At 42.2% G+C, this 24,042-nt stretch overlaps 1 protein-coding gene across 1 annotated transcript in view; it reads right to left on the minus strand.

Moving 5' to 3' along the window:
- Nucleotides 1-5,108: 5,108 nt before the first annotated feature.
- Nucleotides 5,109-24,042, minus strand: part of LOC136621254 (ficolin-1-B-like) — a 62,393-nt gene continuing 43,459 nt past the window's right edge. The window contains exon 9 of the mRNA XM_066596609.1: nt 5,109-5,356. Coding sequence (XP_066452706.1) covers nt 5,109-5,356 — 248 coding nt within the window. The remainder of the gene's footprint in view (nt 5,357-24,042) is intronic.

Genomic DNA, 24,042 nt, shown 5'->3' on the forward strand with positions numbered 1-24,042 from the left:
GCCGCTCGTGCCCGGACCAACCAGAAGGGAGAAGACCCTTCTGTGCAAGCGCATCTAAAAAAGCAAGAAGACACCGAAATTAGACGGAGCCATGGAGACGGGGACGCCAGCAACGGAGCAGGTAAGTGTATAACTTCTGTATGGCTCATATTTAATGCACGATGTATATTACAAAGTGCATTAATATGGCCATACAGAAGTGCTTAACCCCACTTGCTTTCGCGAGACAACCCCTTTAAGATCTTTTTGGTTGAGATGGCATGGTTTTCTGTCACTGGTTTCATATTTAGCACTGTAAGTTGAATCAGCAACATCTCCAGGACTCTCATAGTTACTACTTTCATCACCAGGCTCTGTGGAGAAGTAGAAACAGGAAGTTCTAGGCCATGTAGCACACAAGCAATAGATGATGGGATGTTTGGATAAATGACTGTAGATGCAATCTTGCCAGCACGTCGTTTAGAAGGGTTTGTCATGCAAAAATAGCAGTCCATGGAATGATCACTGGGTTCTCATGAAATCGATGGAACACCAAACTTCATAGCCTCTTTTCTGATCTGTACCATCCTTCCGGAGTTTTCCTACACTTCCCACATGTGAAATGTGGAGTCCATGATTTGTCCTGGTCTCCAACAGGCATCCCATAGTATGCCTGGTATGCTTCACGCATCTTAATTGATGATGAAATGGAGAACTTTTTTCCTCTTGCTTTACTTTATTATGCATAACTATAACAAAATGCATCTGCTGGATGCTTGCAAGCTCTTGCAACCGTCTCTGTACTAAAATAGTGTGTGAAAGTTGTGGGAAAACTAAACTGAATGATGATGTACTTATGTGTTTATATAGATTCGAACGAGTAACAGTGAATTCAGGGATGTTCTACCGGAATCTGGAGGTACTCAACACCTTACTGACTTCTGGTACTCTGAATATAGGAAAAGAATATTTATTATTTATCGAGCTAATGAAACAGACAAACGTATTTTCATATACTATTGTGCATTTAATGCACATGGACAAAACAATTTGAACATAGTGGGTAAATATTCAAATACCTAAATTTTATAATATTATTTTGGAATCCACAAAAACTACTTTCAAAGTAAGAACAGCACAATTAAACAAAAAAATAAAACTTTCAAACAGCAGAAAATTTTTCAAAATTTGTTACAAGTTGTTGTTCAAAAAATCATTCAAACGAGCAAAAGGAAATGATAATCATATGGTCTAAAAGCAAGTCAATAACTGCATGACGAATGTAAATCCTTTGTTTCTCTCTCGTCGTTCATTTTTATGCAGGCATAAAAATCCTTGTTGGCTTGTTCACTTCTCGATCAGTTTAAACAATCATCATTCAGTCTTTCACATTCACTTATATAGCAAATGTGAAACGCTGAAGGAGAAGTGAACAATCCTGGTGTTTGTTGGCTTTGCCAGGGGAGTCCTTGCAAAGATGGTAGAGCTTATAGCTTTGTAAAGGCTAGTGGTATCTCTGAGTCAGTTGGATTGACAGCTCAGACAGCTTCTCCCCTTTCCTTATATAATCTGGCTCTTCGTGGCTGGATGTGCTGGTTTATATTTCTGTATCTCTAGCCTACTAAGCAAGCTCAGGTTACCTGTCTGTCTGGCTTCTGGTTAGTTCCCTGTGTTCTATTTATTTTGTATTCTGTGTATTCTTATCTTTGATTTGTTGTTAGTTACTGTTTGTTCCCAGTTTCTGTACTCTAGTTCCCCTCTGACTCTGGACCAGGCTTTGTGCAAGTAGTGGGAATGTCCCTTTTAGGACGGGTGCTCCACTTCGAGGTGGGTTCTGTCGGAGGGGTTTGGAGTGCCCCGCTCTAGCTGATACCCCTCTTTTCAGTCTGTGTCTAAGCCAACTTAGTAGCAAGCATACACGCCTATCCTGACTGCTCTGGTACCATATCACGTGTGGTTTTGTCAGGACAAACAAGACAGTTGCCCTATTTCACCTGGTTTGTTTCATCTATGCATGGTTTGTGCAGTTGTGTGTGATTTGCTTTTTGAAGCTTTTTTTTTTTTGTTCTCATCAGCTTTTTGCCTTGCGTGTGTGTGGTTTTTTTTGGTTTTTTTGTGGCATTCTTGGGGGAAGAGGGTGGTCCTGGGGATGGATCGCCGCTGTCTCAATATCAATTTAGGGCCATTCTCTCTAAATGTATCTCATCTGGGCCTTATGGATTTCTTTTTCTTCTAGTCATTCTTTTTGTATTGGGGTGACTACTTTAACTGCAAGGGCCGGATTGAATGAGTTTGTTATCAAACATTTAGGTATATGGTCATCTTCTTGATACAGATAATTATTATTGTTTTCAGATTTCATAGGTTTCACATTCTGGGCAATTGGGTATTCATTTGTTCATTGGGCTCAGAAGAGGGCTGGGGGCCTGGTGCCACACAGTCAACTTATCCATGTTGCCAGAGGTAGCTTATGCCATCTTGGCTGGTGTCTGGGCTTTGAAGTGGTCAGGTTTGATGGATACTGTTCTTTAGATGTATCTTTCTGTTTCCAATGTAATTATGACTCACCTGGGTGCTAATGACATCAGAAAATTGAGTACAATGTAGTTAGTGTTTCACATACAAATTCATACATCTTGTTTGGGGGTTTTCCTACATACACCGGAATTTGTAGGGTGATGAGGCTAGCCCTTTACCATGGTGATGATATCCATTTATCTGAGATTGGATTGGATATTTTCAACCTTGATCTACAGCCTATGGTGGAATTAGAAGTTGGTGGGGTGAGACCTTGGTCACCTCCTCGAGTTGCCACAGTCATTTGAAGTAAAGTTGTTGCTTGAAAGGAATGGACTATTCTGTAAGTTTATAGGAGCCTAAGCCTATGATTAGACTCTTTGTTATGGTTAACACGTTTATGGTCATGAAGTAGTTAATTAAGTTGGTGTTTTTTTAAGCTGAATAAAAAAGGCTAGGGCCATTTAGTTATCCTCCAGCTCTGTGGGTTTTTTTGGGTTTTTTTTTTATTTAATGTATATTTTATTACTGGGGTCAATTATATAGTAAGAAGAATATGTTCTATAATCGCATGACAGGAACCCAGAAATTTAAGATCGCTCCACATGGGATTCTTCAGAGCTCGGGCGGGAGTTTTTCTCACTTCTTTTAACCATCTTCGGTAGATAATTCATTTTGGAGATGGTTCAGTTGACAGATCTGATCTATAAATGCTGGGATCAAGGCTCATGTCTGTCATTGCGCACCAGCCTTGATTCTGCTAGGTCGAAGGTGCGAAAATGCCATCTTGAATCCTGGATGAGCCCCCAGAAATGTAGTGGGATTCCAAGACACTGAGGCAGTTTCTTCAGGAAATATAGCTTCTCTATTTGCATCAATGTAGGTTTAGAAGAGTAAATATATCATATTCTGAACAGTGAACACAGGTGGCATACACTTTCTTTACAACTTACACTAAATTACATTCTTATCTATATATGCTGATTGTTTGTAGAAAGGTTGACTACGCTTGCATAGCAATGTAGCAAAATGTGAACAAACTGCTGTCTCATTTCCTCGCCCATAAATGGGCATACCTCTGTCCTCCATTTTATGGGATCCACCATTTTACTTGTATTAACCCTTTTCTTATCCAGATCCCGGCTACTATATCATTCTATGGAGTGATAATGTATGCATGTTGTGCATGGTTAAGTTGTTTTTTTTTTTTTTTGGGGGGGGGGGGGGGTTTGCTGCACCTTACTGCCTCCATCTACTTACTGCTGCACCATTGCATAACATTCCACTTGCATTGAAGGTCTCATGGGCCTTGCTATAGCTCTTTGGATTCTCTAGTTGGCCAGTCCAAGCCCATAGTCTGCTTGTTATATATTAACCAGCAAAGTTTAGATTCAAAATGTGTACATAGTTATGGTTTTAATTTTCTTGATCTAACTCCCTGAAGTGCTAGTTGTCTTTGGCCTAAGGTCAGTGGTGTACATAGAAGAAAGTGGTTTATAGCAATGATCAAAATGGAAATCCAATTATGGTAATTAGTCTTCCATCCAGGATAGAAGGGCCTGGTGTTTGTTTCCCCATCTGTTGCGGAGGTTCAGAGATTGCTGCCTGGCTGATAGACTGGTGCAGGTTTTATAGGTATTTCTCCATCTTCTGACTCTAGTGGGAGTGGTATTAGGCGAGACATGCTTGGTCTCACCTATGGGTATTTGTTAGGGCTATTTAGCCTGGCCTGATGCAGAGCTGAATTGCTATTCATCTTCAGTCTCTCTCTGACTCTAATTGTAGTCAGAGCTGGGTCCTGGATCCCCTAATTACCTGCTGCATTTCAAAGCTAAGTCTACACTTGTTTTCATTTCTATATTGTTTCCTGTTATTTCCCCTGTCTCATGTAGGGTCAACTAGTGGCCGAGGAACGAGGCCAAGTTTGATCTTGTCAGGACAGGTTAACTGCAATTAGGCACTTCCCTTCATTCCCTATGTTAGTTTATATATCGATAGTGTTTCCCATGTTTTGGTTCTGTATTGTTTTGACACAAAGGGTGTGCATTTGTGTGAGATCTGCTGGTAACAGGCGTCTTTGGTTTCCCCCTTTCAACATAGGTTCCCACCCAGTAGCAAGGAAGATAGAACCCACTAGGGCTGGGCCCCACTCTCCAATGTTCCAGAGCAGCCACATGGTCTTCACATATGGTTTGTATGCTGGAATTCGTACAATTTTGGTTAAGGAGTTAAACACCGATATTTGTTTTATAGATAAAAGCTTACTTGATAACCAGAGAAAATAGATGACAATGTGATAGGAATAATTTATTGTATGAAGTTATACATTAAACATAAGGTTACATATACAAATGTGCCTTATAAAAGATCCTGTATACAGACAAGGCCCCTATAACTCATAAACACTTCCGTAATCAGAATGGCCTCTGTTAATATACAGCCAATTGCTGGCAAAATTCATGGAAAGCACCCAAACAAATGGACTCAGTGGTGGTCCAAGATCAAAGACTACCTCACTATCATCTGTGGCTATGATATATGGGATTAACTACACTGTCAATGATTTGATTCCATAGGGTTATATTAACACGAGCATAAACATACCATACATATTAAACTGGCCTGAACTTCATTTCCGTTATTTTATAGGAATACTTGTATCCTTTTCCAGTTTTCCAGTTAATTCCATCTGCATCGCTGCTGTGTGTTCCTCTCAGATACTGTCCATTCAGATTGGAGTGATGGCATCCTACATACCACCAGGCACCCTTATAGTTTGCGGCACAATTCGCTCCATAAGCATCATTGTCTCTGTCTTTGGTTGTGAAAGGGTGATTGTTGTGAAGACTGAGAGAGTCACCTGGAATAAACGAAAAGACAGTTATCAGAATTTCCCTCTAATGCTGTGTTCACACATGCAGAATTGCCACTAGCAGAATTGCTGTGGAAATTCTGCAGTGTTTACAGTACAAACCAAGTGAATGAGATTTGCAAACACTTTATCACACATAGCATAGTAATAGTGTGCAAGGCTGAAAAAAAGACATATGTTCATCTAGTTCAAACTAGTTCAGAATTTTTCTGCTGTGGATACACAAAAAATTTGAAGGCCGCTGCAGTGTTGCAATTGCAATTCAAATGTTGATCCGCGGTCGATCAATATCTGTTCTGGGCATCCGTAGGTTAGTAGAAGGTTTTTACGCAGACTGGTAGCAGCAGTTTTGTCTTTTAGATTTCTGACTGGAACAGAAATAGTGAACTTCGTCTAATATAATGATGGTCAACACATTTGTACAACTTATTCTGCTGCGTTCAATTTTCAAATGGTCAAGAGCTACAAGTTCTAGAGATTGTCTAGTATGTATGGGGTGAAGTTTAGCTTTTTGATCCATTTTTGTTTTTCTCCTAACTTCACAGGTTTGGCTTTTTTTGACACCAGGTTTCTGTGTCCTTTCTCATTCCTATTCAGTAAAATCTCTTCCTTTATGGTACTTTCTGTCTTGTGAACTCCAAACTGTCCAGACTGATAATGGTATACTGTAAGAATTATATGGGTATCTCTTCTCAGAATTAGGATTTGATGCATTTCGCTGCCCAATAGATCAATTGTCCCTCTGTATAGTAGGCATCTTTTTACCAACAGTCTCTTCCTTTGTCTTCATAATCTGTGCAGTTCAAGGTCAGTTTTTTTTTTCTTCTGGTCCTTGTTAGAGCTGTACCATGAACTAAAAATTCTTGCAATTCTCCTGTTATTCTGCTGTCAGCCTGAATATTTATCCACAGTTTTTTCTCTACTGAATCATTATTGGTTGCAGCTGTTGGGTGAACAGCATTTTGTCAGGCATTATAGGTACAGAGTACAGATACTTGGGCATTTCAACTTCTTCCCATTTGTCTTTTTCTGTAGTAGGATCTAATGAGGTTTATAAACTAGAGCAGTGGTTCTCAACCTTTTTGAGCCCAGCACCCCCTTTAGGTATTGGGATGGTGGCTAGCGCCTGCCAGGCCTTACTAATTTAAACCCAGTCAAAGTTTACCTAGTTTACAAAATTAAAAGTACAAATTAAAATACTGAATAATTTTTTTGGAAAACAGATTAGCATTAATTGTGAAAACATGTGTCTAAAAATTACCCCAAAAATATTTTAGTCAGCTAAATTTTAGCTGCTAAAATGTAGGTGCTAAATAAAAAAGGTTAATTGCGGATACAATAATAGGTTTTATTGCAGAAGATTTTTTTGGGGGGGAATCAAGCAATAATACCATCTTTAATTATCATTTTGTAAAAATGTACAATGTATAAGGAAAATGCAAGATAAGCCTTAATGATCAGTAGACTAATTAAAATGCAAGAACAATGAAATTTGGCTAATAATAATGTTTGCCGCAATCAATCTGTGTCATTAATGGCTGGCTTGGGCCTGATGAATGGACGCTGGTTTTATCTTCTTTAACTGCAGTCGCGAGTCACACCTTACAGATATCTGTTTCTTGCTATTGCCAGGAGCTGCTGAACCATGCTGAAGCCCCTCTCCACAAAGTACGTAAATGGAAAAGCTAACATGAGCAACTTAACTTCTTGCCACAGGATAGGAATTCTTCACTTTCACCCAAAAACATTCATAGCCACATTGTTGGAAAAGTGCTTGGGCTTTGCTATCATGTTTTAAGTCAATCAACTGCTCTTGTAATCTGTTTTTTCACTGAGGCAGATTTGGTCCAAAACTACAACTAAAATACTATTTTTTTCTTAATATGTATAAAAACACTAATAGGGTAACTAGGACAAACACATAAACACACTTTGCAATTATTTGGATATATCTCGAATAATATATTATGATGCGATAACCATTGTGCAATAAATATACTTGGAAGCCAAAAATCACTGTAGGGGGGGGGGGGGGGGGGGGGAGGGTGGTGGTGGATGTCCTAGATAGATGTAGTAATAATAATAATAATCTTTATTTGTATAGCGCCAACATATTCCACAGCGCTTACATATACAGGGGGGATACAGAAAGACAAAAACTACAGAACCATGGTTACATAGTAATAAGTTGATGGAAACAATAGGGGTGAGGGTCCTGCTCCAACAAGCTTACATACTATAAGTAATGGGGTGATACAGAAGGTAAAGGGGCTGGAGATGTGCACTGTATGGTACGGTGGAGAGAGAGGGATTCTATACACAGAGAATGGTCAGATATTTGGCCGTGTGATGGCAGGATCGTTATGACTGCAGGAGCAGTTTATGATGGCTAGCAGGGATTGCAGTCAATAGGTCTCGGAGCATGTTATCAGGCGGGGTACAGAGGGGTTTGTTTAGGGAATGCAGTATGCCTCCCTGAAGAGGTGCATTTTTAGAGCACGCCTGAAGTTCTACAAGTCCTGGATTGCTCGGGTAGCCTTTGGTAGTGCGTTCCAGTGGACCGGGGCTGCTCTGGAGAAGTCTTGGAGGCGGGAATGAGAAGTTCGAATTAAAGGGGTGCTCATCCTGGTTTCGTGAGCAGAGCGGAGAGCCCGGGCTGGGTGATGGATTGAGATGAGGGAGGCAATATAGGGGGGCACTGCGCTGTGGAGGGCTTTGTGGATGAAGGTAGTGAGTTTAAATTGAATTCTGTATTTAACAGGCAGCCAGTGCAGTGACCGGCGCAGGACAGAGGCGTCCGAGTAGCGGCTGGACAGGAAGATGAGCCTGGCTGCCGCATTCAGGATGGATTGGAGAGGGTAGAGTCTGGCGCAGGGGAGGCCGATCAGCACCGATTTGCAATAATCGAGCCGAGAGTGGATGAGGGCAACAGTAAGCGTTTAGCGTGTCCACAGTGAGAAAAGAGTGGATTCTTGCGATGTTCTAGAGGTGCAGCTGACATGTTCAGGCGAGAGATTGGATGTAGGGGGTAAATGATAGATCAGTGTCGAATATGACCCCAAGGCAACGGGCATGTTGTCTGGGAGTTATGGTGGCGCCACACACTGAGATGGAGATGTCAGGATGAGGTCGATTAGTGGAGGGTGGAAATACCAGTAAGTCAGTTTTAGAGAGGTTTAGTTTTAGGTAGAGAGAGGACATAGTGTTAGAGACAGCGGACAGTCAGTGATGTTTTGGAGGAAAGGTGCAGAGATATCACAGGAAGAGGTGTATAGCTGGGTGCCGTCAGCATACAGGTGGTATTGGAGGCCAAATCTAATGGTTTGTCCAATTGGGACTGTGTAGATAAAGAAAAGGAGGGGGCCAAGGACCGAGCCCTGGGGGACCCCCACAGCAAGGGGAAGAGGAGGGGAGGTAGAGCCAGCAAAGGAGACGCTGAAAGAGCGGTCAGATAGGTAGGAGGAGAACCAGGAGAGAGCAGTGTCCTTCAGGCCGATAGAGCAAAGCATACTGAAGAGGAGTTTGTGGTCAACAGTGTCAAATGCAGCGGAAAGGTCGAGGAGGATCAGTAGGGAGTAATCGCCCCTTGATTTGCCTGTTAGTAGGTCATTGGATACCCTTGTAAGGGCAGTTTCCTTCGAGTGTTGAGGTCAGAAGCCAGACTGTAGGGGGACTAGGAGAGACTGCTCTGATAGATAGCTTACAAGGCTGGAGTAAACCAGGCGTTCTAGTAGTTTGGAGATGAAGGGGAGGTTTGAGATGGGTCGGTTGTTGGCAGCATCAGTCACGTCCAGAGTCGGCTTCTTTAGCAGTGGGGATATAATGGTGTGTTTGAAAGAAGAGGGAAAGATGAGAGAGGTTGAAAATAGTGGTGAGACGGGAGATGACCTCTGGGGAGAGGGATCGGAGGAGGTGTGAGGGGAGGGGGTCGCTAGCGCAGGTGGTGGGGTGAGCAGAGAAGAGCAATTTGGAGACTTCTTCCTCTGTCACTGGTCTGAGTACAGACGGTGAGCAGGAGCTAGATGCAGTGCTGACGAGACTAGGGTCAGGGCTAGTCTGGGATTGGGAAGTTATTTCCTGACAGATGTTGTCAATTTTCTTTTTGAAGTAAGCAGCCAACTCTACAGCACTGAGATCCGTCACAGGGGGCTGCGGTTTAGGGCTAAGAAGGAAGTGAAAAGTATCAAAGAGCCGTTTAGGGTTGTGCGATAGTGAGGAGACTAAAGAGGTGAAGTTGACTTGTTTGGCGTGGTGGAGGGCGAGGTTGTAGGTTCTGAGCATGAATTTGTAGTAGAGGAAGTCTGCGGACATTTGCGACTTCCTCCACAGCCGTTCAGCACTTCTAGAGCACCGCCGGATGAAGTGTGTTTGAGGCGTGAGCCAGGGTTGCCGCATTCTACATCGGATGGCTCGGGTCCTGGGGGGCGCCGCTTCATCCAGGGCATGTTTGAGAGCGGTGTTGTAGTGAGCGGCAGCCAGGTTGGGGCAGGAGAGGACAGAGATAGGGGACAGAGAGGACTGTAGGGATTCAGCAAAGTCCTGGGTGTGAATGGCCTTAAGGTTCCTGTAGGTACGGTAGGTAGGTGGGTCTAGAGAGATGTTAGGGAGTGTGACGGAGAAAGAGAGGAGGTTATGATCCGAGAGCGGGAGAGGGGAGTTAGTGAAGTTGGAAGCAGAGCAGAGACGGAGGAAGACCAGATCAAGAGTGTTTCCATCTCTGTGAGTAGGAGAGGCTGTGAGTTGAGAGAGACCAAGGGAGGAGGTGAGCGAAAGAAGCTGAGAGGCAGATAGGGAGTTGGGGTCATTAGTGGGGATGTTAAAATCCCCTAAGATGAGGGTTGGAATTTCGCAGGATAGGAAGTGGGGGAGCCAGGCAGCAAAGTGTTCCAAAAACAGACGAGGAGCACCTGGGGGGGCGGTAGATAACTGCTACTCACATGGATAGTGGACGGAAAAGCCGTAGCATATGTACCTCAAATGATGAAAAAGTGAGTGAGGGTACAGGGGGGATGACCTGGTAGGTACATTTCGGGGAGAGAAGAGCACCTACTCCTCCGCCATACCTGTCATCTGGTCTCGGGGTATGGGACAGCTGCAGGCCATTGTGAGACAGTGCAGCAGGGGAAGCCATGTCAAACTGCTGTATCCACGTTTCTGTGAGAGCGAACAGAGACCTTGTTGATGTAGGTCTCTGAATCTAGTGAAACCGTATTTTTACCATAGCATTCTTTCAGAGATTGTAATCTTAAGTGTATTAGTTGAGAGCCATTTGATGTAGTATAGCTCGTAGTGCAATTAGGCCAAAAAACTCATATGTGAATAGTTCTCAGCATTTGGTAAATGTCCAAAGAAAAAAAGGAATTTATTAGGATACTGCATTCAAAAAGAAAGTCAAGCAGTCCAAAATATTATCAATACTTTATTCAGAGGGAGTGTTAAGTGGTCCTACGCATTTCATCTGGAGGCCACAGATCATCAGGGACCAAAAGATTAACCTCAGATCTAAAAGTGGTCTGTTAGTTCATCAGAAATTGACGGATCCACAATATGGACCTCTTCTTTATGGGTATTCCATTTTCCCAATAGAAATACAATGTCAAACTGGAAGACTGCAGGCCTATCACATATTCACCAACTATGGGATAGAGAATCCTTTATATCTTTTGCTGATTTGACTCTCCCATTTAATATTCTTCAATCACCTCTCCTCAAATACTTTCAAGTTGCCCATTTACTAAAATCCTTTCCTCCTCTTCGGAGAATTAATGTGCCTTCAAAACTGGGTAACTGGTTGGCTTCCCTCCAGGGTTCTAATAAAGGCCTCTCTACCTGTTACCAAATTATAAATTCCTCCTCAGTTGACCCCATGCTTAACCTAAGAAGAAAATGGGAATGCGACCTAAAAACGACATTCTCAGATGACCAATGGTATAATGCCTACTCATCAGTTTTCTCGGTCTCTAAGTGTTTAAATCATTTTGAAAATTCCTGCAAGGTCATATATAGGTGTTATCCCACTTTTCATATCCTTCATAAAATCTCACCCCGCTTCTCTAGCCACTGTTGGAGGTGTGGCTCAATGGACAGTAACTTGCTACACTTATGGTGGTACTGCCCTTATGTTCTGACCTTCCGGAAGCAGGCCTTTCAACTGATGTCAAACTTTAGCGGTATTCAACTGCATCCCTATCCTGCTATGACTTTACTAAACATAGATGCGGATCAGCTGCCCAGTCCAATTCGCATTCCCCTGCTTCACATTCTCATTGCTTCTAGGGTAACTATTGCACGCTATTGGAAAAACATCTCTATTCCTTCCATATCTGAAATAACCAGATTAGTAAATAATAACTGCTGGTTTAAATACATGAGCACAAGTGCCTTTTAAAAAAAATAAACATTTATGAAGGATTGGGCAGTCTGGCTCCAAAATACTTTGTGCTACATGTCTTTTCTTTTAAATCCTTGACAATCTGCCAATCTCTTCACCTTTTTAAAATGTTGTCAACATTGATCATAAGTAAGCCGAGTCTTATTTGTGTTACTTGTTTTATTTATTAGTTATTTTCTTTAACTTTGCTATGCAAAGTATTTTATTGTGTTTCAGCAATATATACCTATGTTTACAAAATATATACACACACATAAATCATGTGGACCGTATATACTCGAGTATTACCCGACCCGAGTATAAGCCAAGACAATACGTTTCACCACAGAAAAGTAGGAAAACTTATTGACTCGAGTATAAGCCGAGCTATACTCGAGTATATACTAGGTAAAATAAAACCCTCCATACTCACCTCCCAGCCGCCGTCTGTGTCTGTACGAAAAGCTTCTTGAATTCTCCCCGCTGTCATTCCCCGTCGTCCTCTCTGCTTGGCTCTGTCACTGCTGTGTAAGTAAGCGCTGTGATTGGATTGAGCGCCAGCCAATCACAGCTGGCACTCGATCCAATCACAGCGTTTACTTATACAGCACTGACGGCAGGGGATTTGAAAGCCGAGCAGGGGGATGACAGTGGGGAGAATTCTAAAGTAGCTTGATTGGCTGTGAATGATTGAGCACCGGTTGTGATTGGCTGACGCCCGATCCAATCACAGCTCTTTCTTACACAGCACTGACCGCAGGTGATGACACAGCCGAGCAAAGAGGACGGCGGGGGATGACAGCAGAGAGAATTCAAGCAGCCTGCCGCACCGCCTCTGGGGACACAGACGCCATCTGGGAGGTGAGTATGGAGGATTTTTTTTTTAAAGCCTTCCCTGACTCAAGTATAAGCTGAGGGGGGATTTTTCAGCACAAAAAAATGTGCCGAAAAACTAGGCTTATACTCGAGTTGTTTATACAGTAACTTGTAACACTCAAAATTTTTTAAATACAAATTTAATGTTCAAAAAACAAAATACAATAACGCCATTAAGAATCTACTAAATGGCACACTAGTCTCTTTTGGCTTTCTATATGGGGCTATGCAACAATCATGCAACTCACCAATGCATGAATGAACTGCAAGAGTAGCATAGTGTCTAGCCACAAACTGCTATTGACTCCTGTTCCAGGACGATTAAATATAAAGCAGGATTATATCAGATGCAGCAGACCTTCCTTGCTCAATAAGTGCATGGTGCCAGTAACCAAGAATAAACCCACTGATAGATAGTGGTCAGTGCTAAAGAATATTTGTTTCAGGCTGATTCCCATATTCCCTGTGCCTATTTAGCTAAATAATAACGCCAGGCAGCAAAAGGCCCTAACTAGAGGTTATCTATGTCCAAAAAAGAAAAGAAAAAATAAAAGATAAAATAACCAGCACCATGATGGGATGAAATTCTCCTGCGTCTGCTGCAAATGGATTGAGTACCAAAGGTATTTCAATGGTACACAGATCATGAAACCTAGTTTTCATGTCGTCTTTGGCTTGTTTGAGGTGTGAGTAAAGAATGTCTACGTTTGTATCTTGAAGTTTGTCTCCGTCTTCACGTGTAATTTCTTAAAGACTTGGAAACTGACAAGGCTCCTGTCAACTCAGGTTATTGGTATGAAAGTCCAGACAGGAAGGGATTATACCTTTTATAGCCTTAATGAAATTTATTTTGACCTCTTGTAGCTTTATGTTGACCTCGTTGAGTTTGTGAAATATGTCTGCGAGATAAAAAAAATTAAGACGCCGTAGTTCAATTGCATCACAAAGTCTTGGGGCAATCGGCCAAAGAAACTCGACTATGTTGTTAAAAAGTTTGTAGAAGAGTCGTAAGCACTTTCCTCTTGACAGCCACTTCACTTTGGTGTGTAGAAGTAGACGTTCAAATTCTTCGTCATGGCCTCGACAGAGCTTGTGGAAAAGATGTTTGTTCAAAGGGTGTGCTTTTATCTTGTTAACAGCATTAATTACCTAGCGCAGAGAATCATGCAATCTCTCACATAAATGTTTAGCAACAAGGTGCGGCCAATGGATCACACAGTTGACTGCCATTATGCCAGGTATAGCAGATTTTAAATGGGCTATAAATCCACCATATCGAGCAATCATAGATGCAGCTTTGTCGGTTGCACAAGTAAATTTGTTAAAGAGCTTTTTTTTTTCTTGGAAAAATTCTTCCACTCTTTTGCATATAGAGGAGCCTGTCGTGTCAGGGGTTAAATTTCTTGTAAACAGTTCTCCACTACCTCTTCATTTCGATTAATAAAAAATGAATGTAAGCTAGCACCAATGCTTTATTGTCTCTTACCTTTGACTCGTCAATTTGCATTACAAATTCTGTGCTCTTTAACACGTCTAAAAGGGTTTCTTCCACATCAGCAGCCCTCTCGTCAACTCTTCTTGAAACAGTGTCATTACTCAAAGGAATCGATTTCACCACAGCACACACGTCAGGCCCCAGCATAGTACTGACAATCTCTTTACATGCGAGTAACACAAGTGTTTCCCTAATATAAAAAAACTTTATAGGAAGCAAGGAGACCTATGTCGGCATTGAGAGCAGATTTTCCAAATAGCTTTCCTACAGTGCTACGGTTCTTTGACTTTAAACCTTGGAAAATTGAAATAGGCTTACCAACTTTATCTGAATGCATTTTGGCAAGGTCACCACTTTGTCTCGAAGGCTTCATAGCTTCATTTGAAAATGCCTTTTCATAAACGAGGCACATTCTTGAAAGAGAGCTTCACATTCTTAGAAGAAAGACTTAGGAAAGGGTCACTTTCATAGCCTCCCTTAAATTTTGCTAGGAGGGCCTCAGAATGCAGGATACCTAAAAGAATTTTGGGGTCAGAATTGCATGGTCTGTATTTAACTTCTCTTTGGGCTCTGAAAATATCAATGCATCTGCCTTGCCATTTAGGGAACCATGGTGGTAGGACAGAACAAAATTAAATCTGGAGAAGACCAGGGTCAATCATGCTTGTGTTGCAGAAAACCTCTTGGGAGTACGGAGAAATTCTAAATTTTATGGTCAGTAAGAATCGTTACTGGATGATGGGCTCCTTCAAAAGGTGCCTCCATTCGGTAAAAGACACCTTGATGGCCAGAACTTCCTTGTTCCCAACATCATAGTTTTTCTGCATGGGTGATAAGGTGTAGAACAGAAATGTACAAAGATTTAGTTGCATCTTATCTCCGACTCATTGTGATAGGATGGCTCCCACAGCGGAGTTGGAGGCCACCCCCATGACAAAAGGCAATTCTGGTCTTGGGTGGATCAGTGCTGGTGCTGAAGTAAACAGTGTCTTTAGTTTCTCCAAAGCGACTTGTGCCTCCGTGAACTAGGAAAACTTGTGTGCTTTCTTTGTGAGGGAGGTGATGGGAGAGATGACTTTTAAGAAATCCTTGACAACTTTTCTGTAGAAGTCTGCTAAACTGATAAGGCGCTGTAATTAGTTTAAATTTCTTGAAATGGGCCAATTCAGGATGGCTTTTATATTGCTGGGATCCATACTTAAGCTATCTGGGGAGATAATGTATCCCAGGAACTGCATTTGGGTCTGTTTAAACTCACACTTCTCTAGCTTGATGTAGAGGTATTCTTTTGGAGTCGTACCAAGACCACCTGAATGTGCCTACGATATTCCTCCAAATTGTCAGAGAAGATGAGGATGTTGTTGAGCTATGCCACTGCGAATTGATCCAACAGGTTTCAAAATATGTAGCTGAAAGTTAGCAGGAAAATTGCAAAGACTGAACAGCATTACTAGAGACTTGAAGTCTCCATATCTTTTTCTGAAAGCTGACTTCCATTCATCTCAGGTTGATCTGTACCAGATTATATGCTGTTCTGAGATCCAGTTTAGTAAAGACCTTGGCTACCCAAAGCCTCTCCAGCAGTTTTGGGATTAACGGGAGAGGATAGGGATTCTTAATAGTAATCTTGTTTAGTTCCTGGTAATCAATGCACGGTCAAAGAGTAGAATCTTTCTTTTAAACAAAGAAAATGGGTGCTGCCACCGAGGAGAGAGAAGGCCAGATGAAGCCGCGCTTTAGATTTTCATCCAAATTATCCAGAAGTCTCTTTAACTTTGGTTCTGAGAGGTTGTAGATACACCCAAAATGGAATAAAAGGGAGCAGCTCAATAGGGCAGTAATATGGCAGATAGGGTGGCAGCTGGTCAGCTTTCTTCTTGCCGCAGACATCCCTGAACATCTGGTGTGAACCGGTAATTTCTCAAAATCCTGTTGACAAACTGCGAGGGCTTGCACTGGTTTCAGGGCTGATAGTGCAATAGGCAGTTCTCTTTACAGTATTTTTAAGGGAAGGTTATGGTCCATGTTTCCCAGTTGATGGAGGGATTATGGGTAGAGAACCAGGGGATCCCGAGATTTACAGGAAATTTAGTAGACAAAATGAGCTGGAAGCTGATCATTTCTTGGTTAGGTTTCATGCAAAGCTCCAGTTTGATTGTCTCCCGTGTGACAGGTCCCAAGGACAAGGGTGACTCATCCATTCGGTATGGGATCAAGTCTGGTGGCAATGTTTTTGTCAAGAGCGAATTTTAAGTCCCACTCCTGAATCCAACATCGCACTGCGTCTTTTGATTACCCATAATTATCTCTAAGGGAGGACAAAGTGGTGGAGTGCGGGAATGGTTTCACACTGTCGAACTACTGGTGGAAAGGTGTGTTTGGTGATATCCCCTTGTTTTTGTGATGGCTTGATTGGTTGTGGTCTTGACATTTGCTTGGGTGAGAGTCCTTTGGGACTTATTTGGACAGTTTAAGGCATAATGTCCCAAACTTTCACAGTAAAGGCACAGATTTTCAGCATGGCGCTTTTATTTTTCAGTGGTGGAGAGGGGTTTTCAGATTACGTTAACCTGACTCAGTTCTGGTGTGGCTTCAGTCCTCGGCTGGGGACTCAAAGTGGATGGACTGAAGGAGTAATGGATGTTGGTGCTCAAACGCTGCCACTTGGAAAGTCTCTGGTCAATTCGAATGCACACCTGGATAAAATCTTCTAGGTTATCAGGGGTCTCTAGTCTAGAAAGTTCATCTTTTACCCACTCAGATAATCCCCTACGGAATTGTCTCTGCTGTGTGACTGGTTCCACGCGGTATAATTTGCCCAGCAACAAAATTCTGCTGCATATTCTGCAATGGAACAATCGTAGGTTCCCTTCAGCCATTGCACAACAATTCGTTTCATCAAAGATTTTACACATAGCAGTCCTGAAGGCACCAAAGCTGTTGAGGAGATTACTATTGGTCTCTATGTAGGGTGAGGCCCATGTGACTGCCTCAACAGTGAGGAGCTTAATGATGAAAAATACCTTTTTCCTACAGCTGGTAAACAAGGTAGGTTGCATCTGGAAATAAATCGGGCTTTGATTAAGGAAGCCTCTCTACTGATGATGATGCCCTCCAAATTTTGTGGGCAGTGACATGCAGACATCAGAGCCTGAGTAATGCAACTCTAGAAGTTGCCTCTGTAAACTGATGATTTCCTTTTGTTGATCTAGCACCAGTGCCTGTAATCCAGCAAACTTCTCCTGGTAAGGAGGCACAAAATCCCTGGAGCTCTGTAAGTTGATTCTGCAGGGCAGTCATTATGGGCTCTGTTAGGCATGATTATTTTATAATGTCTTACCGGTGCTGGATAGGAGTCACAGGTGTAGTAGTCGTGCAGGTCACTACAGAGTATTCAGGATCGCCAGGAGTTGTTATTGGGAAGTCTTGTAGATAATAGGAGGCAAAAAAAAAGCTGAATCAAATGCTATGAAGCAGAACAATCACGCAATGCAGGAGTGTCAGGGCCAGGCTTTTATAGGAAGTGCAATCAAGACAGAGGCCAAGTCAGGACCAGGAGACAGGAACTAGATACACAGGAACAAGGCTAGGGTATGCAGGGGAATTTGTCCAAAACCCTTGAAGGCTCAACAGGGAAAGCTGCCAGCCTGGGAACAGGAGGTCCTGGGGTAAAGTCCATTCTAGGATGTTTTTGGTGATCTCTTCCTTGGAGACCAAGTCTGGTTTGGCACCATAGTAAGGTCTCTGTTCTTGGTGTAGAGTAACAGGCCTTACATAAGCCATGTGTGCATGAACTACTTGCCCTTTAACATTGGTAAATCTCTGCTGAACGGTCAGTGCTTTAATGGCTTTTTGTAGGGCTTGTTGCTGAGCTTTGGAAGGCACAGATTTCTGAAGCACTTCCAACATTTCATCATAGCAGTTTCATAGCACATTCATTCCCAGCATTACTTCAGGGGTGTTTCTCTGTTTCACACCTACGACTAAGATTCCTTGTTGTGATAATTCGACTCTTTCTACATGCACATTTGCTTCACAATATCCCAAAAGGGGTACAACTTGCCTGTTGGTCACAGTGATGTCTAATAATTGTTCTGTTGGTTCAATCAGATTATCTGTATTCCAGTATTGCTCAAACATGGCTTTGCGTATTGTGGTGACTCTGTATCTCGCTTAGCAGGTTGGTTGTGTTGGTCTGCGACTGACCCGCCTGTACCTCAAGTACACTTTTAGAGAATTTGTGCAATTCTGAAGAGACCTTTGAGGCCATATTCCACATTCTTGGAATACACTCAGTCTCTTGGCCTAACCCCTTAATGGCAAATTCCTTGAAGTCTAGAAAAGGGGTATCTGCATTTTGTATGGAGAACATTTTTAGTTATCTCCTTAGATCCTCTGTAACTGTACCTTCTATAAATTACTCACAGAGCATTTGATCTGCTCTGGCTGCTTCTCTGGAATTCGCATGGATCACTGCTTTCATACTCTTCTGCAGGGACATGGTACAGGTATTAAATAGAAGTTAGTGCAAGTGTCCTCACACCAAGGGAAAAAAGCGTCCTACACTAAACTGACATAAAGGGAACAGTGTCAGCCATCACCTACCAGACAACACACATCACAGAAAATGTCTGGAGGCCGCACCTGTCAAAGGGGAAGGGAGAGGAGGTTCGCAAAACATGCAGAAGAGGAATATAGGCATCCAAACCATCCTCAGGAAATGTGGGAGAAACACTTCAAACTAACATCATGCATAACACCAAGCTGTGAGTGGGAATGAGATAAAGGATGAATAAATGACCAGCACCTTTTAGTAAAAGGCGCTAGTATTTATATGCAGCAGACTGGTGATATACTGGCTGGAGAACTCAATACCATCATCCAGGCAAATCAACCACACCTATAGCAGTGGGCTCCTGGAAACCCACAAAATTATAGATCCCAGGTGCACAAACGTGACACCCACACATGCACAGCAGTTAAACAAGAATTAAATTAAAAAAATTAACACTCCCTCTTTGCCCTAAATGTTATTATGCACCAAAATAACTTAATGCCAAAATTGCAGACAACATTGCTAAATACACATTGAATCTCTCCGAATGAATGGTTTGCTGTGGACTGTAAACACTTTTTAACTTCCTGGCTGCTTCTTTCATTAGGTGACAAGGTGCAGGTAAGCCCAGGAGACTGGCTATACATTCCTATATCATGGTCTCCTGAGACTGACAAGACACTTGCACTGGGTCTTTCTCCTGCCCATGTATAATTCGAATAACACAAAAGCACTCCTCCGTTTTATTACCCTCTCCTTCACTCTTGTTAATTAAGAAATAACTAGTATAATAGCTTTCCTTCCTAACAAGCAAATCTGAATGATAATCCTGCAGTGTAATTCCACAAAAATCACTCACTTTTCGCTCACATGCTTTTATCCCTTACTTTGTCAGTTTAAAAATCATCACTGGATCGTGGGTTTGTCGTTCTGTGTTAATGCTTACCGCTCAGTGCTTCAACTCCGAGATGCCCACAATTCAGCTGTAAAGTCTGTCAATGTAAATGCTTTTAATGAGCGCTGACACCAGCGCTTGTGCAGTTGTTTTCCTCGACTGTCAGCCCGAGTTAAAGGATATTAAGATTGCTTGTCTTTCACACAGACTATTCATTTCTCTTTGTATTGTCTTTGTTATCCATCACTTTACTAAGTATTCCTAGAAGGTGAGTGAAAAGACTTTTAAGGCTATGCAAGCCCCTTTCAGTAATTTATTCAAATAAGGAAGAAGAAACAATACCTCTGCAGCACCATCTACTGCATGGCAGCATTCCTTCAAATCAATGTGACTTTTTAACAAGTCTTAACAATGATTGGGAATAGGAAACCAAACCAGAAAACCATACACAGACAGCTGTTTAGTGGGGGCTTGCCCCTCATTAGTGTGCAGTAGATTTCTGGCTTATCTGTTGAGAGGCTTGTAATGTGGGTCAGGAGGGGTGTTGTGTCTCCTTAAGGAGAGCACCCAAAAGGTGTGTGGAGACCCCTAGAAGGTGAGTGGGTTGGGAGGAGCATAGTCTCTCCCCAAGCAGTCTCTCCCCAAGGTGTTCCTACACCCAAAAGGGGTGTGGGAACACCTAGAAGGTAAGTGAGGATACTTACAAGCTCCTCTGGGAATTTATGCAAATAAAGAAGATAGAATAACACTTTGCAGCGCCACCTATTGGATTGCAGCATTCCTTCAAATCAATGTAACTTTTTAACAAGTCTTAAGAATGATTGATTGGGAATGGGCTTGATTTCCTATTCCTAATCACTGTTAACACTTGGTAAAAAGTCACATTGATTTGAAGGAATATTGCCATCCAATAGGTGGTGCTGCAGAGGTATTATTCCATCTTCCTTATTTGAAGTACTAGCTTGTTACCCATAACTTTGTCCACGTGGAATTTGTATATATTTTTTAATCTAATCTGTGTTCTGCCATATATTGAAACGTAAAAAGTTGAAATAGTGAAAGAAATGTAACAACAATCTGCTGTCAGCACAGGTCTGTACATTTTTGGTCTTGTTATCTTTTACTAGGATAGAAAGGTTTTGTGGGCTGTATACATGTGAGCACGCCACATACAGTTGCCCATGAGAAAAACATGTTTTTTCCAAATGTACACCCGCTACCTTAAGTGTTTGCCCTTGAGCCTTTTGCTCGTCACCACAAATCCTATTTTTAGAGAGAATTGCAGTCTTTTGAATTGAAAAGGCAAATCCGTTGGTATTATCGGAATTCATGGAATTAAAACACTTTCTCCTTTTGCTATTCCAGTTATAATATTGGCTCTTACAATATTTCGGTGTAATTTGTAATCATGTACCATTGCATGAATAGGACTGGAACACCAACTTTTAATGGTTGCCATGGGCAACACAGATATTTTAAAATCATAATCCATGTTAATGTGTCTTTTGTTCAAGTTGTAAGGCCAAATCTGTCTGTGTCGCACATCCCAGCTTTCATTTGTTATACTGCTGGAGCAAAATGAAAGCTATGTTGTGATTGGTTGCTAGAACCTAGCTTCCATTTCTTACACAGCTGAGGTAAAATCAAAGCCGCGCTGTGATTGGTTGTTGTTTTGTTATACTGCTAAGGTAAAATAAAAGCTGTGCTGTGACTGGTTGCTATGGGCAACACAGATTTTCTTTAAAATCGCAATCCATGTTAATGTGTCGTTCATTCAAGTTTTAATCCCGGGCAACGCTGGGTATCCCTGCTACCTTAATACATGCAGCAATGACGTCTGTCCTTACGTGTCTGCCCGTTTGGGGAGGTCGAGCTGGTATTCTTGTATCTTGTCACCCCTGGAAGTGTGGGTGGTGACAAGATACTAGGTGCTTGACAGGGGGGTGACGCCCACTGTTCCGGATAAGCTGCAATTTCTGTGCCTCATAGCAGGTCCTGCCACTCAGCACAGCGGTATCCTCATGTGAGTATACTGGGTATGCTGCTGGACCCGCTGTCAGTGTAGGCGCAGGCTAACTCCCCCCAGTAGCGCTGCACTGCCTCTGGCATCCCTTTACTGGGCCTGCACTCGCGCTCCTCGCCTGCACAGTCGGTGCCGACTGCCTCCCCCCAGCAGCACTGCACTGCATGTGAGCTCCCCCTACCAGGACGGCTCTCACTCTCTTCCTGACTACAGTGTCCCCGGTGGTGGCTGTGGACTCCCGGCGGCAGCGCTGCACTTATTTTGCCCTCCCCTTACCAGGGCCGCTGTCACTAACCCCACAGGATATGTCCCCGCTGGCTACAGTCTGAAGATCATGCCCTCTGCTCCCTTGTACTGCCCGCCAAGGAGGGAGCCGAGAGCCATTCGTCACCACATGTAACTGGTGAAGAGCAGCGCTGGGCCCCACTCAGATATGTTTTTTTCTGCCAGCACAGTAACTCCTCCCATATCATTAATCACCCTCTTCTCCAACCAAACTGTCACGTGATTGTTGCCTTGCCAGGAGGGTTAGGGTTAGGGATGTTTTGGGGTTAGGCTTAAATTATTTTTTCGCTCACATTAAAGCCTTTTCAGCAAATACTGAAAGGCTAACTGCTACACTAATCACTAACCGAGCAGCCAAGGCAAACATCACTACACAGTGTGCTGCTATGACCTTTGATAAGGTGACAGGGGAGTTCCCGCATCCAAGCCGTGTCAAACCCCTAGCTTCCTGGTGGTGACAAGATGCAATAATACTGGCCTAGCTTATGATGTGCACCCCCTTACCCTGCACTCTGCCGCACTTAATAATCACATACGTGCAGCAACAACGTCTGTCCTTACATGTCTTCCTGTTTGTGTAGGCCTAGCTTATAATGTGCACCCCCTTACCCTCAGTCTCGCCTCAAGGCACTGGCGGCGGAGCAGAGATGCTCTGATGCATCACCAAATAAATCTGTCTTGTCGCGCTTCCTAGAGAACTCTATAAGTTTTCGGATAAAATGTAGCCTTTGTCCTTCCTCAAGATACAAGCTATCTTCCTGCCAAATTTCATCAAAATCCTTTCAGTGGTTTAGCCACGAAAAGGTAAAAGACAGAGTTACTTTTACATTTATAATATGAGTATGGATTATCCAATTCACATATCTACCACTATTTTAATATACTTTTGATTATATGAGCAATTATACACATATTACACTACTAGCTGATATACCCGGCTTCGTCCGAGTTACTTTGGTACTGGTGTTTATCTGGTGTTCACATAGAAAAATCTTATGAAGTCGCCGTTACTTTAGAGATACCGAGGAAAAAATATATGTTCACCATTTTGCATGGTTCTTTGTGTCACCCAGCAAACACCATGTGGAGGTAACCATGCGACGTTTCCTTTATATAAAATGACAACAGGAAGTGAGCGAATTAGATTACGTACGTAAAATTTGGACGCTAATTCTTTTGCGCTTAGAATTGAATAATCAAGTTGGGACCCATTAAATTTTCTTATTTATGACATAATCAATGCTCGCGTCAAATTTCAAGTTTCTATGACATCGGGAAGTGAGAGATTTAGATTCCATATGTAAAATTTGGACGCTAATTCTTTTGCGCTTAGAATTGAATATTCGAGTTGGGACCCATTAACTTTTCCTATTTATGACATAATAATCAATGCTCGTGCCAAATTTCAAGTGAGGGAATTAGATTACGTACGTAAAATTTGGACGCTAATTCTTTTGCGCTTAGAATTAAATAATCGAGTTGGGACCCCTCTGATTTAACCTATTCATGACATAATCAATGCTGATGCCAAATCTCAAGTTTCTATGACATTGGGAAGTGAGAGAGCTACATTACATACGTAAAATTTGGACGCTAATTCTTTTGCGCTTAGAATTGAATAATCGAGTTAGAACCCATTAACTTTTCCTATTTATGACATAATCAATGCTTGTGCCAAATTTCAAGTTTCTATGACATCGGGAAGTGAGAGAATTAGATTCCATATGTAAAATTTGGACGCTAATTCTTTTGCGCTTAGAATTGAATAATCGAGTTAGAACTCATTAACTTTTCCTATTTATGACATAATCAATGCTTGTGCCAAATTTCATGTTTCTATGACATCGGGAAGTGAGAGAATTAGATTCCATATGTAAAATTTGGACGCTAATTCTTTTGCGCTTAGAATTGAATAATCGATTTAGAACTCATTAACTTTTCCTATTTATGACATAATCAATGCTTGTGCCAAATTTCACGTTTCTATGACATCGGGAAGTGAGAGAATTAGATTCCATATGTAAAATTTGGACGCTAATTCTTTTGCGCTTAGAATTGAATAATCGAGTTAGAACCCATTAACTTTTCCTATTTACGACATAATCAATGCTTGTGCCAAATTTCACGTTTCTATGACATCGGGAAGTGAGAGAATTAGATTCCATACGTAAAATT

The sequence above is a fragment of the Eleutherodactylus coqui genome, chromosome 3, assembly GCF_035609145.1.
Source record: "Eleutherodactylus coqui strain aEleCoq1 chromosome 3, aEleCoq1.hap1, whole genome shotgun sequence".
NCBI classification, from domain to species: Eukaryota; Metazoa; Chordata; class Amphibia; order Anura; family Eleutherodactylidae; genus Eleutherodactylus; species Eleutherodactylus coqui.